Below are 14,931 nucleotides of genomic sequence, written 5' to 3'. Positions count from 1 at the left end.
ATGAAAGGCCTGGTTACTTCTTCATTTCCCGTGTTCAGCACTGCGTCCGCACGTTGTGCCGCCATACCGGTGAGGTCGCTAATTTTCGTGGCATAATAAGAGCAAGAATGTTGAGTTTGGTGGCTGTGAATCAGCTGTGAGGGCTGTGGTAATCCACAGGCACATTCATGCCGTATTGAGAGCGTAGGCGCGCAGTTGACGCTTTCGCACACGTGTGGCGCAGTCCTGCAGCCCCGCTAGAGTGACGTAGACAGTATATACAGAAAGCCTGCCGTCGATGAAAGAACGCGTTTCGGACTGGATACGCGGAATGAAAACGATGAGGACCGGACTGCCCATGGGGTTGCTGTTGTGTTCTGACGTGGGGAACCGCGATGTTTTCGCGATCCGCCAGCGGAATTTGCCGCTCCACAAGATCGGGCGCGGGGGAACCGAGGCCCCTGTCAGGAATTGTTGGAAGCCTTGGATAGCCGTAAACCTCAAATTTTTGCCAATTCTGATGCTACGGCTCCTGGAAGCAATTCTCATACCGGCTGCGACACGATGAACGGAACGAAAGGCACCAATGGCAGTCCAACAGGTCCCAAACTCCTGTGGGAGCATCCTTCTCCAAAAACGACACCCATGTACCAGTTTCTCAAATTGGTGAATGAGACACATAATCTGCGGCTTTCCGACTACTCGGAGTTACATGCATGGAGTATCAACAATGTCAACAGCTTCTGGCAAAGAGCCTGGGATTTCGTGGGTATCAGGCACCAAGGAACCCCAATATCAGTCAGTCGTCTTGGGTTCATGCACATTATATTTGCTTACAATGGATAGGCTGTGGATGACGACGCGCCCATGTTTCCTCGTCCAGCTTTCTTCCCGGGAGCAACACTCAACTTCGCCGAGAACCTCCTGTTCCCCACCGCTACAGTCGATCCTTCCTCACCTGCTGTTATCGCCGCAACAGAAACCACAAGGGAGACTGTGACATGGCAGGAGCTCAGGGACAGAGTAAAGCTGTGCCAAGCCGGAATGATACATCTGGGCCTCAAGGAAGGCGATCGAGTGGCTGGCTATGTCGCGAACCACACAAGCGCCTTGGTAGCAATGCTAGCTGCGACGTCGCTGGGAGCAGTGTGGACAGCAGTCAGCCCAGATACAGGCGTCCACGCTGTGCTCGATAGATTACGTCAGATCGAGCCGGCCTTGCTCTTTGCAGACAACGCTGCCTTCTACAACGGCCGCAGCCATCCAGTACTACCCAAGGTTGCCGACATTGCGCGAGACCTGCCATCTCTCCAAGCTGTTGTTATCTTCCCTACTGTAGCCTCAGTACAGTTCGATGTCACCTCAATTCCTGTAAAATCTGGCAAAACCTACGATTACGCAACATTTACAGCACTGAAGTCAATGTCAGAGCTCGTCTTCAAGCAATTGCCGCCAGACCATCCGGTATATATCTTGTATTCAAGTGGCACGACAGGTGCACCCAAATGTATTGTCCATGGAGCCATCGGTACACTCCTTCAACACAAGAAAGAGCACATTATTCACTGCTCGATGACACCCCAGTCACGGCTCTTTTATTTTACAACTTGTACGTGGATGATGTGGCATTGGTTGGTTAGTGGACTGGCATCAGGGGCTACATTGGTACTCTATGATGGTTCTCCATTCCGCTATGTAGACAAGTCCGACCCGTCAACTTCCGTTGCAGACGACCTAGCGATGCACCGTCTGATAGATGAGTTCGGCATCACCCACTTCGGCACATCCGCAAAGTACCTATCTATTCTAGAGCAAAAGTCCGTTGACCCATCCGCTGCTGGACTTGTCATGGACAAATTGGAGGCGATCTATTCCACGGGTTCGCCACTCGCCCCTTCGACGTTCTCTTATGTATATTCCGCCTTCCCCTCGACCATCAACCTAGGCAGCATTACAGGCGGTACGGATATCATTTCATTGTTTGGCGCACCGAACCCACTTCTACCCGTCTATGAAGGCGAAATCCAAGGCGCTGGTTTAGGCATGGCGATCGCTGCGTATGACTACACAGGTGCCGACGTCTCAGCCTCGGGCGAACCGGGCGACTTGGTCTGTACCAAACCCTTCATATGTCAACCTGTGGCGTTTTGGGGACCAGAAGGAGATTCGAAGTACTGGAAGTCATATTTTGACAAGTTCACGAACGAAAAAAAGCAGCCCATCTGGCATCACGGCGACTTTGTGCGCTTCAATCCCGCCACTGGTGGGCTATGGATGCTCGGACGCAGTGACGGTATACTCAAACCTGCAGGCGTACGCTTTGGATCAGCTGAGATATACAATGTGGTGCTCCAACATTTCCCGGAAGATGTGGCAGATGCGCTTTGCATTGGGCGAAGGAGAGAGTCTGATACAGATGAGACGGTCGTGCTTTTCCTGAAGATGGCAGAAGGCCGTCAAATTTCTGACAATCTTGTTGGAAAAATAAAGACAACGATCAAACAAGCACTCAGTGCGCGCCATGTTCCCGCTGTCGTGGACGAATGTCCAGAGATACCTGTTACCACTAACGGGAAAAAGGTAGAAGGAGCTGTCAAGCAAATACTTTGCGGACTCAATGTTAAGACGAGCGCGAGCGTAGCCAACGCCGAATGCCTGGATTTTTACCGGGACTGGGCAAGGACGCATTGATTGTTCAGTTGAGATTACTCTGCCCTATACTGAACGCTGTGCAATGTTCCCATCCCACCTATCAATTACCTGTCTGGCTTGAAAAACAGCCTCCAGCCGCTGATGGCAGTGATTCAGGTGTAATCAACGAGTCAGAGCCGCGTCCAGGAATCTCCCGACTAGCAAGCCTCACTTCAACTGCAACCAGGCCAGCCCGTCACACGTTAGATGCTCGGGGTCGAGCTTAGTTACACAGTGTTGTAAAGTGCAGGCGAAAGGACAGCGCTAGCAGATCCTTTCAGCCAAAATTAACACCTCGTACTATCTGAACTACTCACGAGCTTACGCTCTTGCCTAGTGTTGCCGACCAATCCTCCCATAGCCACATCAATTCCTTCTCATTACAGCCATTGCCGCTTCTCTCAGAAGTTCTCAGCAATCATCTTGTCAACTTTGCTACACAATGCATCGACGATAGTTACTTCGGCCTCGAATGTAGCCTTGACAACACCCATAAACTCTTCTGGGTAACGCACCAAAACAGCGATGGCACCGTCAGTCGTAGCCACTCCATCTCCTGCCCAGCCTCTTGTAACCACAAAGATATCGGAAGTACTGATGTTGTTTTCGGTGTTCGCAATATGATTGTGCGCGAGGAAGGCGATGTTTTCTGAACGAGTGAGTCAGTGTCGTAAGTGAGATGGGGTCTGGCACATACGAGCTAGAACGATGACAATACGCTCAAGCTTAATTGCTCGATTGGTCGCTGCGACCTGGTCTACAGGATCGATTTCTTCATAACACTCGTTGCGGAAGGGACGTAAGAGGTCGTAGATGCGCTGTTCGAGCGCACTTGCGGGCTGGGGCGCAGACATCGGGCAATGCGGTTGCGGCTCGAGGTCTGAAGAGAGTGCTCGTTGTCCACAGGTGGTATTGCGAGTGAGAGAGCTTGGAAAAGCGGAAGTTGCAGTAAAACATGATGCCAAGCCACTGCAGTTAAACATACAAACATTGACTGTACAGTCTAGATGCTCATCCTCACCGCCACTATCACATGCTGCCGTGCCTCGAAATCCTCCCAGCACTGTTCTTGTTGATACATCTCCGTATGTCACACGCATCTTTGAGACTCTTCCAATCACCCTCTCTGTCTCCAGTTCCTTTGATAATAGCACCTGCTGCTAACCTTGCGTTTTCCTGTCTTGCTAACACACTTTCTCCCCTTTCACCTCTGAAAAACTCTCTAGCACCCTATCACACTCTTGATCAAAACTTCTACCATGCCATTTTCATCGTCCTTGTTCACACAGCAGCACATAACTGTATGTGTTCATCCCGATTCGTTGACGAACACACCCAAGGCGGCTGATCCTTATATCCCTTTATTCAAGAATACCGGTTTTGAGAGCCGTCGGAGATGTCTGGTAGGGAAATCGCTCTGCCGTAGGTGATTGGGGATCATCCGAAGATGAAGGCTGGCTAGATACGTTCTCTTTGCATGTTGGCCAGGTTATGACTGGGATGAAGTGGATGGATCAAGTACATACCGTAAAGTGTCATGAACAAGCGTCTTTCTTGTAATGACAATGCGCCGTTGGTAGAATTCTTGGAGCATTCATCGCAGTAAGGCTGTAGAAGTCGTAGAGTCGCTATTCGGGAAATTCAATGGTCATATTGGGTCGATTTACTGCGCAAGATAGGCATATTTCAACAGTGGAGATTATGAACTGATGATCGTTGAGAACGTCGTTCCTATTGTCCTGGTGGAAACAGTGGGCCCGGCGGAGTATCTGTGCGCCAAGAGGGAAATATATGTCACCGTAAGAATCTAAGTTGGTGATGAAGTACCGGTACACGGCCTTGAGGCTTTCCAGATGAGCCTCTATGTCTGTTCCCATACTTTCTTCTTCTTCCTAGGCACTGATACGTGATGTGAACCCTTCATGCTATCACTAGCCGATATTTACAGCCTATTGTAGATGAACTGACACCAGGTCGAGAGAACGGTGATAGAAGCGAAGCTTCACGTAGTCGGCTAACAGGTTCCTTCCAAGAACTTCTTGTCCAACAAGAGAGCATCGATCAAATTGCTTGCTAGCCCTCGAAGTCACCATATCCGTCATTTCCTTCCTTCGCCAGGATATCTTTGATAGCCTTGTCCACTTTCTCTCCCAGCCCGATTACGACGTTTTGACCCCAATTTACCTGCTTCCACATGACGACTGTAAACTTGCCTGGGCCGTCGTGAATACAGACTGTGGCCTTGTGGCCGACTTCACTGTTGTTGGGTCCACGGACGTCGATGACGGAAATTGAGAGCTGGGAAGCGCGGACACTAGGACCGGCAGTGTATTTCACCAGAAATGTGAGATTTCCTGAACATGGTTTATCAATTATTTGAATTTGAAGAAGTGGGAGCTACTCACCAGCGATGGTCTCAACGATGTGGGAGGGGAGTTCATCGCGGCGAGGGTTGAGATATGCGAACATGTGCTGCAGCAGAGGGTCACGGATTGGTGTAGGAATAGCCATACTGAAAAGACGTATGGTGTGAATACTGGGTATGTTTGAAGGAAAATCAGCTGCGGCGAGGGAAGGTCGAATAATCCGGGGCAGTTGGTCTGATGAGTTGGCATCGTTGCTAAACAAAAGCGGGGCCAGCACACGTCTTCACCAATTAGAGACCAGGCGAACTCGGGGATAAGATGATGTTGGTATAAATTTCGTGTGTTGTCGTTATGATACCAATATGATGCTAAGCCACCTGTCACCAGCACCCACCGCCTGCTTCTCGGTGCTGCCTGCCCAGGCGTATACCGTCGGAAGAAATACAATACCAAATGCTTGTTAATACACAATAGAGCCGCCTCATTACCCTCCAATGATACAATAGAATATACATGCAATACCAAATAAATACCCTTCCTGACCCACACGTCAGCGCTTGACCGCGACGCATTATGACATCTACATTGCTCATCACCTTCCCTCTTTGATCTTCACGCAATCAGCAAATGCGGGAAAGTTGCCTCTGAAGCTTGGGCCCAGTGTCCAGTTGTTCAAATCACGGAGATGCGTTTCAAAAGCCGGGTTGATGAGCCATTGATCATCTTCCTTGGGCAGCGGGCCTATGGATGTGATACCAGCGGACTTGTTCGCAGCAGGGGGTTGCGGGGTCGAAGGGTCTTGCGGCGAGCCGGCGTTTACATGTGTGGAGAAAGGCGAGGACACGGATACGGACGAGGTTGTCGAGAGGGTGTGGGTGTGAACTTTTGAGGCCGGGAGGAGACAGTCGCGAAGCTCATAAGGCCAATTCAGCGAGATGGTAGTTGTGAAGGGAATGAAGAAGTTCTCGAAAGATACGGGCGGTTGGCTAGTGACGAGTCTGTCGCGAAGGCGAGGCCTAGAGTAGGTTAGCCGTGCTCTCTTTCCAAACAGTTCGTAGAGTAACGATTGGTACGTACCATGGAAGATGATCAATCCACAAAGCGTGGGCAGTGAACAGCTGAGAAGGTCGTGGTGTGACCCAGTGCGGCAACCGATCGTAGTTTTCCTGCGTAGGTTCAATCTGCCAGCGCATGACCAGGAACATGATGAAGACTATCGCAACCTGCTCTGGCCTACCGCAGATGTCTGGAAATGTGCGTAGAATGTCCGTGAACAGCTTTGACAGCGGATGCGCATCAACTACACGGTCGGGATACGCTAGTGAGGTGAAGTTTGGGTACTGTGGTCCGACTAGTGTCTTCATGGGTACACCCTCGGCAGCGCGATTTTGTCGGTCTTGGAGGAAGTCGAGCAATATGACATCCAGAGGACATGTTGCCGGAAGGTTTCGAGGGAGTGTGAGGTGCGCAACCATGCTCGGCGCATACATGGCATGCTGGCTGCTGCTCACATTGCTGGGTCGCGGCTGCTGCGGTGGAGGCAGGTTTGGATCGACAGCTCTCCTTTGCCCGTTGTCGAGTATAAAATCCACGCCCAGACGTTCGTCGAAGGGCATCTCAGTCTGTAGATGGGGCGTCCGCGACTGCTCAAAATGGGGACCGGGGCTGCCATTAGAGTAGCGGCGCAGGTGGCTGTTTGGCGCATCGCTGGGATACAGCCATGCTCTTCCTCCCTCGGTCACGCTCGGTGAATGCACGCCGTTCTGGGGTGAGGCCGTGGATAGCTCGTGCGAGGCAATGTGGAATTGTCGTGGTTCGGCAGGTTGCACAGGCGCGTCGCGCTGTTGGTGAGGGTGGGTGGGAAGGGGGGACCGCTCGGCGGCGGCTGCCAGTTCTACGTATCGTCAGCTTGATTCCTTACGAAGTGCCTGGTCAACATGCCATTGAGACCGCCCGTCGCACGAACGATGGGCTGGATGATGCTCAGGACGCTCTCCAGCCTCTTCCTGATATCTGCGTTCTCCGCCTGGACCGCCTCTTTCTCGCGGAGGACGACTTGCAGGTCATGGTACGGCTGCTGACTCTCCAGGTCCCGGATGCGCTGATTGAGGCGATCGATTTGGTTCTTGGTGCGCTCTCGAATGGCACGTTGAGCTTCGCGGTCGTTTGCGCGCTTGCGGGCAAGCTGTTCAGGCGTGAGATTGGCCACGCCACGCGAATTGGGGCCAGTCCTGCGCTTTTTGTTGGGCTGACCATCGCCCGAGCCATCATCTCTAGGGGCCCCTTCGGGTGTATCTGCCTCCGCCGGCGACGCCATGCTGATCATGGATGTGTGGGTTGCGATTCAGGAGGAGAATGGGCAGCCCCGGTGGCAGGATTCTCCCGAGTCATGAGCTGGGACACTACAGCAGCGATGACTTTTGCGAGCTGCAGGTTAGAGCTCATGGGGCATAGTACGGGGTAACCGAGGAGCGATTGCGGGGACTATCGCCAACCTCGGGATGCTTGTCGGATAATGCCCTCCGCACCTGCACGATTAGTCTGCATCCCCACTTGCACCATGGGGTAGCTAGCTGGGTTGGGGTTGGGGTTGTTGTTGATGATGATGGTGGGAGCGTCCTGTTCGCATCGCATGTACCATCACAACGACACCATGGCAGATCAGAATGTAAGCAAACTGGGCATCGCTTCGGCGACTCTCAAAGCCAGTATGCGCTACGTCATCTTCTCAAAAACAAACACTAATCTTGCCAACAGTGGGCTCAGCTCTCCAACGCTCCGTCACATCACCATTCAAAGGCGAAAATGGGTCCAACACGTACTTCAAAGATGTCATGCTTGCCATGTTCCGAACCAACCTAGGGAACCTCGATCTTGCGCAAGACCGGTACACGACCGGCGCATCGTCAACTCCCACATACATGCAGCATGCGGAGAAATACAAGTTCGTACCTGATAGCATCAAGCTACCTAGTGGAACACAGGCACATTGGCTGGGTAGCAGGAGTGCGAAGACGATTTTCGTATACTTCAATGGCAAGACGGGACGCTCAGAATTGGTAAAATCCAACTAACATGAATAGGTGGCGGCTATGTAACGCCCTGCACTGCAGGTCATATGCTGTGGCTCGACGACTTCCAAAAGTCCCTCGGTCCCGATGTATCCGCACTCCTCCTCGCATACGACCTCGCACCCGAGGCAAGGTATCCCAGCCAGCTGAAGCAAGCAGTCGAGCTACTTGATTACCTTGTGCATACAGAAGGCCGTAACCCTTCCGATCTGATATTGGGCGGCGACTCCGCAGGCGGCAATCTTGTACTTGGCCTGCTCTCGCACCTCGCACACCCACATCCTGAGATCGCCCCGTTATCCATTCCGTCCAAGATTCACGCGGTACTGCTCATTTCGCCGTGGTGCTCTTTGACACAAACCAATACACCAGCATTTGTCACAAACGCGCAACGTGATATGTTTGACGCGCGAACCCTCTCTCGTTGGGCATCAGCATTCCTAGGCTCCGACTCTCCATTTGCCGGCGATTTCTACAACGAGCCTGTTCTAGCAGCTCCAGAATGGTGGGAGCCTGTTGCCGATGTCGTAGAAGAAGTCTTGATATGGGCGGGCGACAACGAAATCCTAAAGGATGGCATCGAGGCATTTGCGAAGAAATTCACACAAGGTTTTGGTAGCAAAGGTGGACTAGTTACTACTGTAGTTACACCAAAAGCGTGCCACGACGAGATGATCTTCGAACGAATACTGGGATACAAGGGTGACTCGGGCACGGGAAGTCAAAAAGTACTCGAAAGCTGGGTCAGGGCAAAGCTGTAATGATTAAACCTGGAATAACATATACTTTCACTAATGATCGATCCACCACGCACGATTGCCATCATTGACATTTTGACAATCTGTAGCATATCTTGCCTTACTCATTGTAGTTTTGGTTGCGTCTGCGCAGTTCTTCGGCTTCCCGTATTAATGAGGTAAACAACCTAGGGCTGGAAACACCATACGTAGGTCTTTCGCAAAAAAAAGCAGAGGTTGAAGCAAGGAAATGCTCATCGTTCTGTAATTGATGTTTTGAGAAGGTCGAATGGCATGTTCACCAGGCATCTACGTTCCTCTAGATCTTGCAAGAGGACGTGATGACGACAGTTGCCCAGACCACAGGTTACACATGACATGAACCTAACGTGGAATGGTTTGTTGTGGCGTGTCGAGTATACGAGAATCCGAAGAGGGACGCAGGGAGCGTGGTCGGGCCATTCAGAGACCGACCGCAGACCAACGTTACATAAACTTGTTCGTATAGCTCCTCGGACCTTGAAAGTCGGTACGTCGGAGGCAAACATGTATATCGACATCTACGATGATCACGTTCGTCTATTGTAATGTGGCTTCTCGCCCCCGTGAAGCTCGCCGCGGAGTCGCTCTACGCCTCATCGTGACGGCATCATCTTGTGCTGACCGCTCCGCACGCGATACCTAAATCACCATATGTGGCATTGCAGGCTGCAGCCATGGATAATAATCCACAATCCTGCAAAATCCCACTAGCGATGGGACGAGAAGCAATATGAATTACACGGTCATGACGCGTTGTTTGGAGTGCAGGTAAGACCCAGGCTTAGAGGCGTCACCACAAGCGTTACATCAGCATTGATACGTACATAAACTGCTGTAATCAGGCCCTACATCAGAATCATTCAAATACCATTCGACTTGCATCCCAAACATGCCTTTCACTACTCAACTCCGCACCATCTCCAGACCTTTCATCCAACAATCACACCTTTTCAAGCAAACCTCCATCAGAATGTCTTCAACCAACCAGCACGGACAGGGTGCCTCGCACGCCACTGGACAGAGCGTTGTCCCAAACAAGGTCCAAGAGGCTGCCCCTAAGGGCCTCGAGGAGAGCCTGCCAGAGAGTGTAAGTCCACAACGTCTGTACATTGCGACTTGACGCTCGCTAATGTGGCCGTAGGTTCATCCCACCGGCAGCAACCCCAACAGCCAATCTACAAGCAAGACCCACGCTCTTAACGATGGCGAGGACTCGGTCGTGCCCAAGAAGATCCAAGAGATCGTTCCTGAGTCAGTTGAGCGAGGTAAAGATCCTCCAGCTGTACAATAATGCCGCGATGCTGACAACGATGTAGCTCTCCCCAACTCTCTCCACAACACTGGAGACAAGTAAATACATTCTTCAATGACTAGAATTATTGTAGGCAGATTGCCTCTGTAGCAATAGATAATGCATCAATGTCAAAAAGACTTCAAACCAACATCTTTCGAGGTTACTATACCGTGTGTTGGCCCTGCGAAACGGTACTTGTTCATTCTGAATCGTGTTTCAAGATTTTGGAAGCTTGCTATACCCCATGTATGATCGTCTTTGACAGGTCAACATGCCCGTCAACTGAAGAGTGTACCTGACGCTAATGCTAGGCCGCGGTAAATATGACGTTGATGATGCCCCACACACCCCGCCAGATCTCCAGCCAGATCTTTTCCTAGTAATCATTGCAACACCACGCCACTCTTTTGACGTATACGCAATCCACCATGGCTTCCGCAACAGCTGCAGATATCCAGGGACCATCTCATCCCAATCCAGAAGGCCTCAACACATCGGCCAGCACGCAATTTCCCCCTATCAACATTGGCACGCGCAACTCGGTACTCGCCCAAATTCAAGCTCGCGCGGTCGAGAGAAGCTTGAAAGATGCCTACCCGGACCGGACCTTCAATATCTGCCCTGTTGTGGTGCAGGGTGATAGGGACAAGATCACACCCCTGCAGCAATTGAGCCAGGGCGAGAACGCGAAGAGTCTGTGGACAGGTGAACTGGAGAGCATGCTGGAGTCTGGCGATCTGGACATCATCGTACACTGTTTGAAGGGTACTTCATCGAACTCAGATACTAAAAGAGCGTAATAGGGCAGACTAACAGTCAGCATAGATATGCCAACGCAGCTGCCAGATCACCTCGAGATCGGCGCCATCCTCGAACGCGAAGATCCCCGCGATGCCCTCTTGATCTCCCCTCGTCTGCCGAAGGAGACTACACTAGCGACCCTCCCTCAAGGTGCTACCATTGGTACGTCATCTGTACGACGAGCCGCTACGTTAAGAAAACTATACCCACACTTGAAGTTTGCCGATCTCAGAGGCAATGTCGGAACGAGGCTGGCAAAGCTGGATGCCGAAGATTCGCCATACTCGGCCATCATTCTTGCTGCAGCCGGCTTGAAGAGAATGGGGCTCGATAATAGAATCACACAATATCTGAGTAGCACGAGCGGAGGTATGTTGCATGCGGTTGGTCAGGGTGCTCTGGGCATTGAGATCAGGAAAAACGACAAGGCCATGAAGGACATCATGAGCGGCATCCGATGCGAGCGGACAACAAGAGCCTGTTCGGCCGAACGAGCGCTACTACGCACCTTGGAAGGAGGCTGCAGCGTGCCTATCGGTGTTGAGACATCATGGAGAGGCGGCAAGGGCCTCGCAATCGGTACCCAACCAGCAAAAGACTACGACAAACACGGAAATGCAGTAGAAGAGGAAGAGCCAGATATCGACGACCAAGAACTGGTGTTGAGTGCCATGGTAGTCAGTGTAGATGGCAAAGAATTTGTTGAGTATCAGGCAGCACGAAAAGTTCGAACAGCAGAAGAAGCAGAAGAGATGGGACAAGAGGTTGCGAAGGTCTTGATCGAAAAGGGCGCAGACAAGATACTGGAAAAGATCAATGTAGAGAAGCAGTGGGCAGCTAAGAAGCAGCTGGAGGAGCTCAAGGCCAAGGCGGCCAGCTCATAGGTCGATCACCGGAGTAAGTGATTACCTACAAGTCGGTGAAGCACATGACACTAGATTCATAAACAAGACACTTTGAGCTCTCTTGCTTCATCCGGCTAACCAGCCTCTGCCACGTCCCATTCAGACACACGCAACCGTCTTGTCTATTTGCAGAAGAGTATAACAGACATACTTGTCAATGTCAGCACTTGTAGACGTGAATGAGCGAGCTCACAGTACGAGGAATTCATCAGTCTAAGACGGGAATTCGATTGGCTAAGTCGTGAAAGTATAAACCATGCCTACAAAACGGTTTCTCAGCAAGGAAGTATATTAATCCTCATACCTACTCTCAAGTCCCAAAGCACATATCTGCAAGCGCTGCAGGAACATAGCACCAAAAGCATCAATATATCTCAAAGCAACAAGCTCAAATCGTCATACTCGAAGTCATACGTTCAGCTCTACAGCCCTACTCAGGATATGTGTCAAAAACTTTGGACTCAGTACAAAGACTGCAACCACGAACACACTCCGATGGCACGAATTATACGTTGTCACATTATCGACGACGGCCTTCCTGAAACAGTTTGTAGGTTTTACAACGTCAAAAGGCGGACGATCAGATGTCCAGGTATGTGCAATGATTGTGCAGCGTTAGGCGTCGTGGCCGATGAAGGGTTCAAGGGAGGCAGGTGGGATAGCCGGTGAGATGCATGCAGGCAACATACAGCAGAGGAAGGATGTCGAGGCACATAAAGCAAGCTCTGCAAAGCAATGGATATAGGCGGACGCGCTTGTACTCTGCTGTGAAGGCGTCAGTAGTAATAACTATTGCACGGAACACAGGACTGGGCACTGTACGCACATGCTTGTTTACGACAAATCATCTAAGATGTGCTTGTAGCACAACAAAAGGACCGTGGGTATCATTGAATGAAAAGAAACTACAAATGCAAGGTCTACATGCTCATTCTCTATTGTTGTGGCTTGTACACCATGCCTCCAGTCCTCGTGTAAGCATCTGTACTCGCCGGACCGGCCCACCGTCTGCTAACCTCCTCTCTGTGCTTGACCTCCCTCTCATTCTGTACCGTGACACAGCAACAGCAGCAACAACCCTTGAGCAGATCGCTTCCAAAACTGCCATCGAGCTTATACGCACGCCGTATACGTGTTCGTTGTAGCATGGGAAACAGCCACCATAGTCCGCATGACAATCCCATAACTATACAGTGTCCATTAGTGGAGCTATGCCCGAGCATGTCTGTGGGGTCTTGCTTTGCAGATTTTTGAGAAAGGCGATACGAGGTACGGCCGTAAAGAATGCAAGGACAAAAGAGACCCGTCAGACAGGTTGAAGGATCCGGACTGCACGCACAGAGACCGTTCGACCATTCTTTTGATTTCTCGAGTTCCATATTCGGATGCGAAATTTGGCCTGGTTGGTGTGCAGCAAAATCCAGTCCGTTAGGACCATGTGCAGCATCAGGAGAGAAGACCGCATGGAAGTTGTTGTTTTGACCTGATGTAAAGCCGTGCGGTGAGTAGGGCTCGTTTGGGTATGGCGATATTCGGTTCGTGGGAGATGTTGGATCGATCCGTGGCTGATCTTTGTGCATTGAATTGGCAGAGACAGGAGTAATTGGTGTCTTGTGCGGTAATGGCGAGGTCTGATGTGTACCTGAAGGTGGTGTAGGAGGGATGGGAGGCATGGCATACGTCCGGATGTTTGTGTTGATGGGGGACAGATTGCTCATCTGCCGCGCGTGTCTGCTTTGTTGTGTATCAACTTCGGATCTCTGTTCATTAGGTTGTGGCTGTGGTATTGGAGAGACGGGCGAGAAATGTTGCGTTTGCGATGTATGCTGAGGCGAGACGGGAGAGACTGGAGGTTTAACGTCCTGCGCGTAAGACGACGGCGTGTAAGCCGTTTGGGATTGGGGCGGAACGACCGGAAGTTGCGCATCGAGCATCGATTGCGGGCGCGGATCGATAGGCGTGTATCCCACTGGCGATGTTGGCAGTGATATTGGTATCGACTGTGGCATAGGAGGATCATTTGGCGAAGATGTATATACAAAGGCGCGCATCTCCGCAGGTGTTTGCGCATAGGAGAAGTGCCTCGATGCATCAGTGCTAACTTGGGATTGCTGAGGCTGTGTCGGCTGCTGGTATGGCTGATGCTGATGCTGTGGAGTTTGTTGTTGCGATTGTGGATAGGCCGGAGCATCTTCTTCGAGAGGTTGCTGCCATGAAAACCTGTTGTGTTGTCGGGAGGTCATTCTAGGCTGAAGCTGCTGGCTGTGTCCATGCTGTCGCGGATCCATGATGCGCGTTGGTTCACGGAAAACGTATGCCTGCAATCGAGGCGTCGAGAGATAAGCTGTATCGAATGTGAAGTGGCTATTGACTTTGAGTGCAGAGCCAGCGGCAATATCCGGTGGCACAGTTAGTTGTGAGTTGTCCAAAGGTAAGCTGGATTATAGAAGATGATCAAGCCGGGGGCCAGGAGGTCTGATATCAGGTCAAAGGCCTGCACGTCAAGTCGGTACATGCACAAGTACGAGGTCCAAAGAAAGCCAGCCCTGCATCAGAGCCGCCTTGCGCTCCGGTTGGCTCTTGGCCCTGCCTCATGTCGTAGGCGAGCAGCATAGTGAATGGAGATTCGTAGAGCTCCCGCCGTAAGATGGCCCTCTTTTTAGACATGCAGTGAGGCGCGGGCTTGGCCAATCGAGGCTGGAGTTGAGGTGTGACAGCGTCGCGGAGCGAGATGGCGGGCGCTTACGGGTGGCTCGGCCCAGATCCTCTAACCAATCATGAGGCTGCCTCCTCCACTACGCGTTTTCGATGACCATTGTTGGGTCGCGCCGATGGATACTCTCCTGCATCTAGGCAAATATTGTTCATAAGTGGAAACGATGCAGACTGAACATGATGAGCACAGCCTCAGTGGCGCAGACATAGCGGGTCGAACCGTCGATTTGTTTCAAGCCAACGACGCTTGCATCATGGCAACAGCATTACAATTACGCTAACAGCATTCCAGTAATATTGAACAAATTACCGGTGGATATTGTGGTTGGA

At 51.4% G+C, this 14,931-nt stretch overlaps 8 protein-coding genes across 8 annotated transcripts; 4 read left to right on the top strand and 4 right to left on the bottom strand.

Annotated features, from left to right (window-relative positions):
- Positions 1-543: 543 nt before the first annotated feature.
- Positions 544-2,670, top strand: AA0111_g3110 (Malonamoyl-CoA synthetase; the record flags this gene model as incomplete). The annotated part of the gene is made up of 2 exons (XM_028648958.1): positions 544-777; positions 826-2,670. The coding sequence occupies 2 exons, from the start codon at positions 544-546 to the stop codon at positions 2,668-2,670; spliced, it is 2,079 nt and encodes a 692-aa protein (XP_028509700.1).
- Positions 2,671-3,071: 401 nt separating this feature from the next.
- Positions 3,072-3,524, bottom strand: AA0111_g3109 (hypothetical protein; the record flags this gene model as incomplete). Its single annotated transcript, XM_028648956.1, has 2 exons — positions 3,072-3,319; positions 3,368-3,524. The coding sequence occupies 2 exons, from the start codon at positions 3,522-3,524 to the stop codon at positions 3,072-3,074; spliced, it is 405 nt and encodes a 134-aa protein (XP_028509513.1).
- Positions 3,525-4,743: 1,219 nt separating this feature from the next.
- On the bottom strand, positions 4,744-5,181 carry AA0111_g3108 (hypothetical protein; the record flags this gene model as incomplete). Its single annotated transcript, XM_028648955.1, has 2 exons — positions 4,744-5,024; positions 5,076-5,181. 2 exons carry the CDS (start codon positions 5,179-5,181, stop codon positions 4,744-4,746), a joined length of 387 nt encoding a protein of 128 aa, XP_028509512.1.
- Positions 5,182-5,628: 447 nt separating this feature from the next.
- AA0111_g3107 (hypothetical protein) lies at positions 5,629-7,353 on the bottom strand (the record flags this gene model as incomplete). Its single annotated transcript, XM_028648954.1, has 3 exons — positions 5,629-6,052; positions 6,114-6,930; positions 6,999-7,353. 3 exons carry the CDS (start codon positions 7,351-7,353, stop codon positions 5,629-5,631), a joined length of 1,596 nt encoding a protein of 531 aa, XP_028509723.1.
- Positions 7,354-7,689: 336 nt separating this feature from the next.
- On the top strand, positions 7,690-8,868 carry AA0111_g3106 (hypothetical protein; the record flags this gene model as incomplete). Its single annotated transcript, XM_028648953.1, has 3 exons — positions 7,690-7,744; positions 7,794-8,033; positions 8,120-8,868. 3 exons carry the CDS (start codon positions 7,690-7,692, stop codon positions 8,866-8,868), a joined length of 1,044 nt encoding a protein of 347 aa, XP_028509722.1.
- A 907-nt stretch (positions 8,869-9,775) lies between these two features.
- Positions 9,776-10,240, top strand: AA0111_g3105 (hypothetical protein; the record flags this gene model as incomplete). Its single annotated transcript, XM_028648952.1, has 3 exons — positions 9,776-9,973; positions 10,028-10,151; positions 10,203-10,240. 3 exons carry the CDS (start codon positions 9,776-9,778, stop codon positions 10,238-10,240), a joined length of 360 nt encoding a protein of 119 aa, XP_028509695.1.
- Positions 10,241-10,608: 368 nt separating this feature from the next.
- On the top strand, positions 10,609-11,865 carry AA0111_g3104 (hypothetical protein; the record flags this gene model as incomplete). Its single annotated transcript, XM_028648951.1, has 2 exons — positions 10,609-10,945; positions 11,006-11,865. 2 exons carry the CDS (start codon positions 10,609-10,611, stop codon positions 11,863-11,865), a joined length of 1,197 nt encoding a protein of 398 aa, XP_028509724.1.
- Positions 11,866-12,821: 956 nt separating this feature from the next.
- Positions 12,822-14,174, bottom strand: AA0111_g3103 (hypothetical protein; the record flags this gene model as incomplete). Its single annotated transcript, XM_028648950.1, has 1 exon — positions 12,822-14,174. The coding sequence occupies one exon, from the start codon at positions 14,172-14,174 to the stop codon at positions 12,822-12,824; it is 1,353 nt and encodes a 450-aa protein (XP_028509514.1).
- Positions 14,175-14,931: the final 757 nt, after the last annotated feature.

This window comes from Alternaria arborescens (genome assembly GCF_004154835.1).
Source record: "Alternaria arborescens strain FERA 675 chromosome Unknown contig_5, whole genome shotgun sequence".
Taxonomy (NCBI): Eukaryota; Fungi; Ascomycota; class Dothideomycetes; order Pleosporales; family Pleosporaceae; genus Alternaria; species Alternaria arborescens.
The sequence above is the reverse complement of the archived record's forward strand: the minus strand, read 5'-3'. Positions and strand labels throughout refer to the sequence as shown.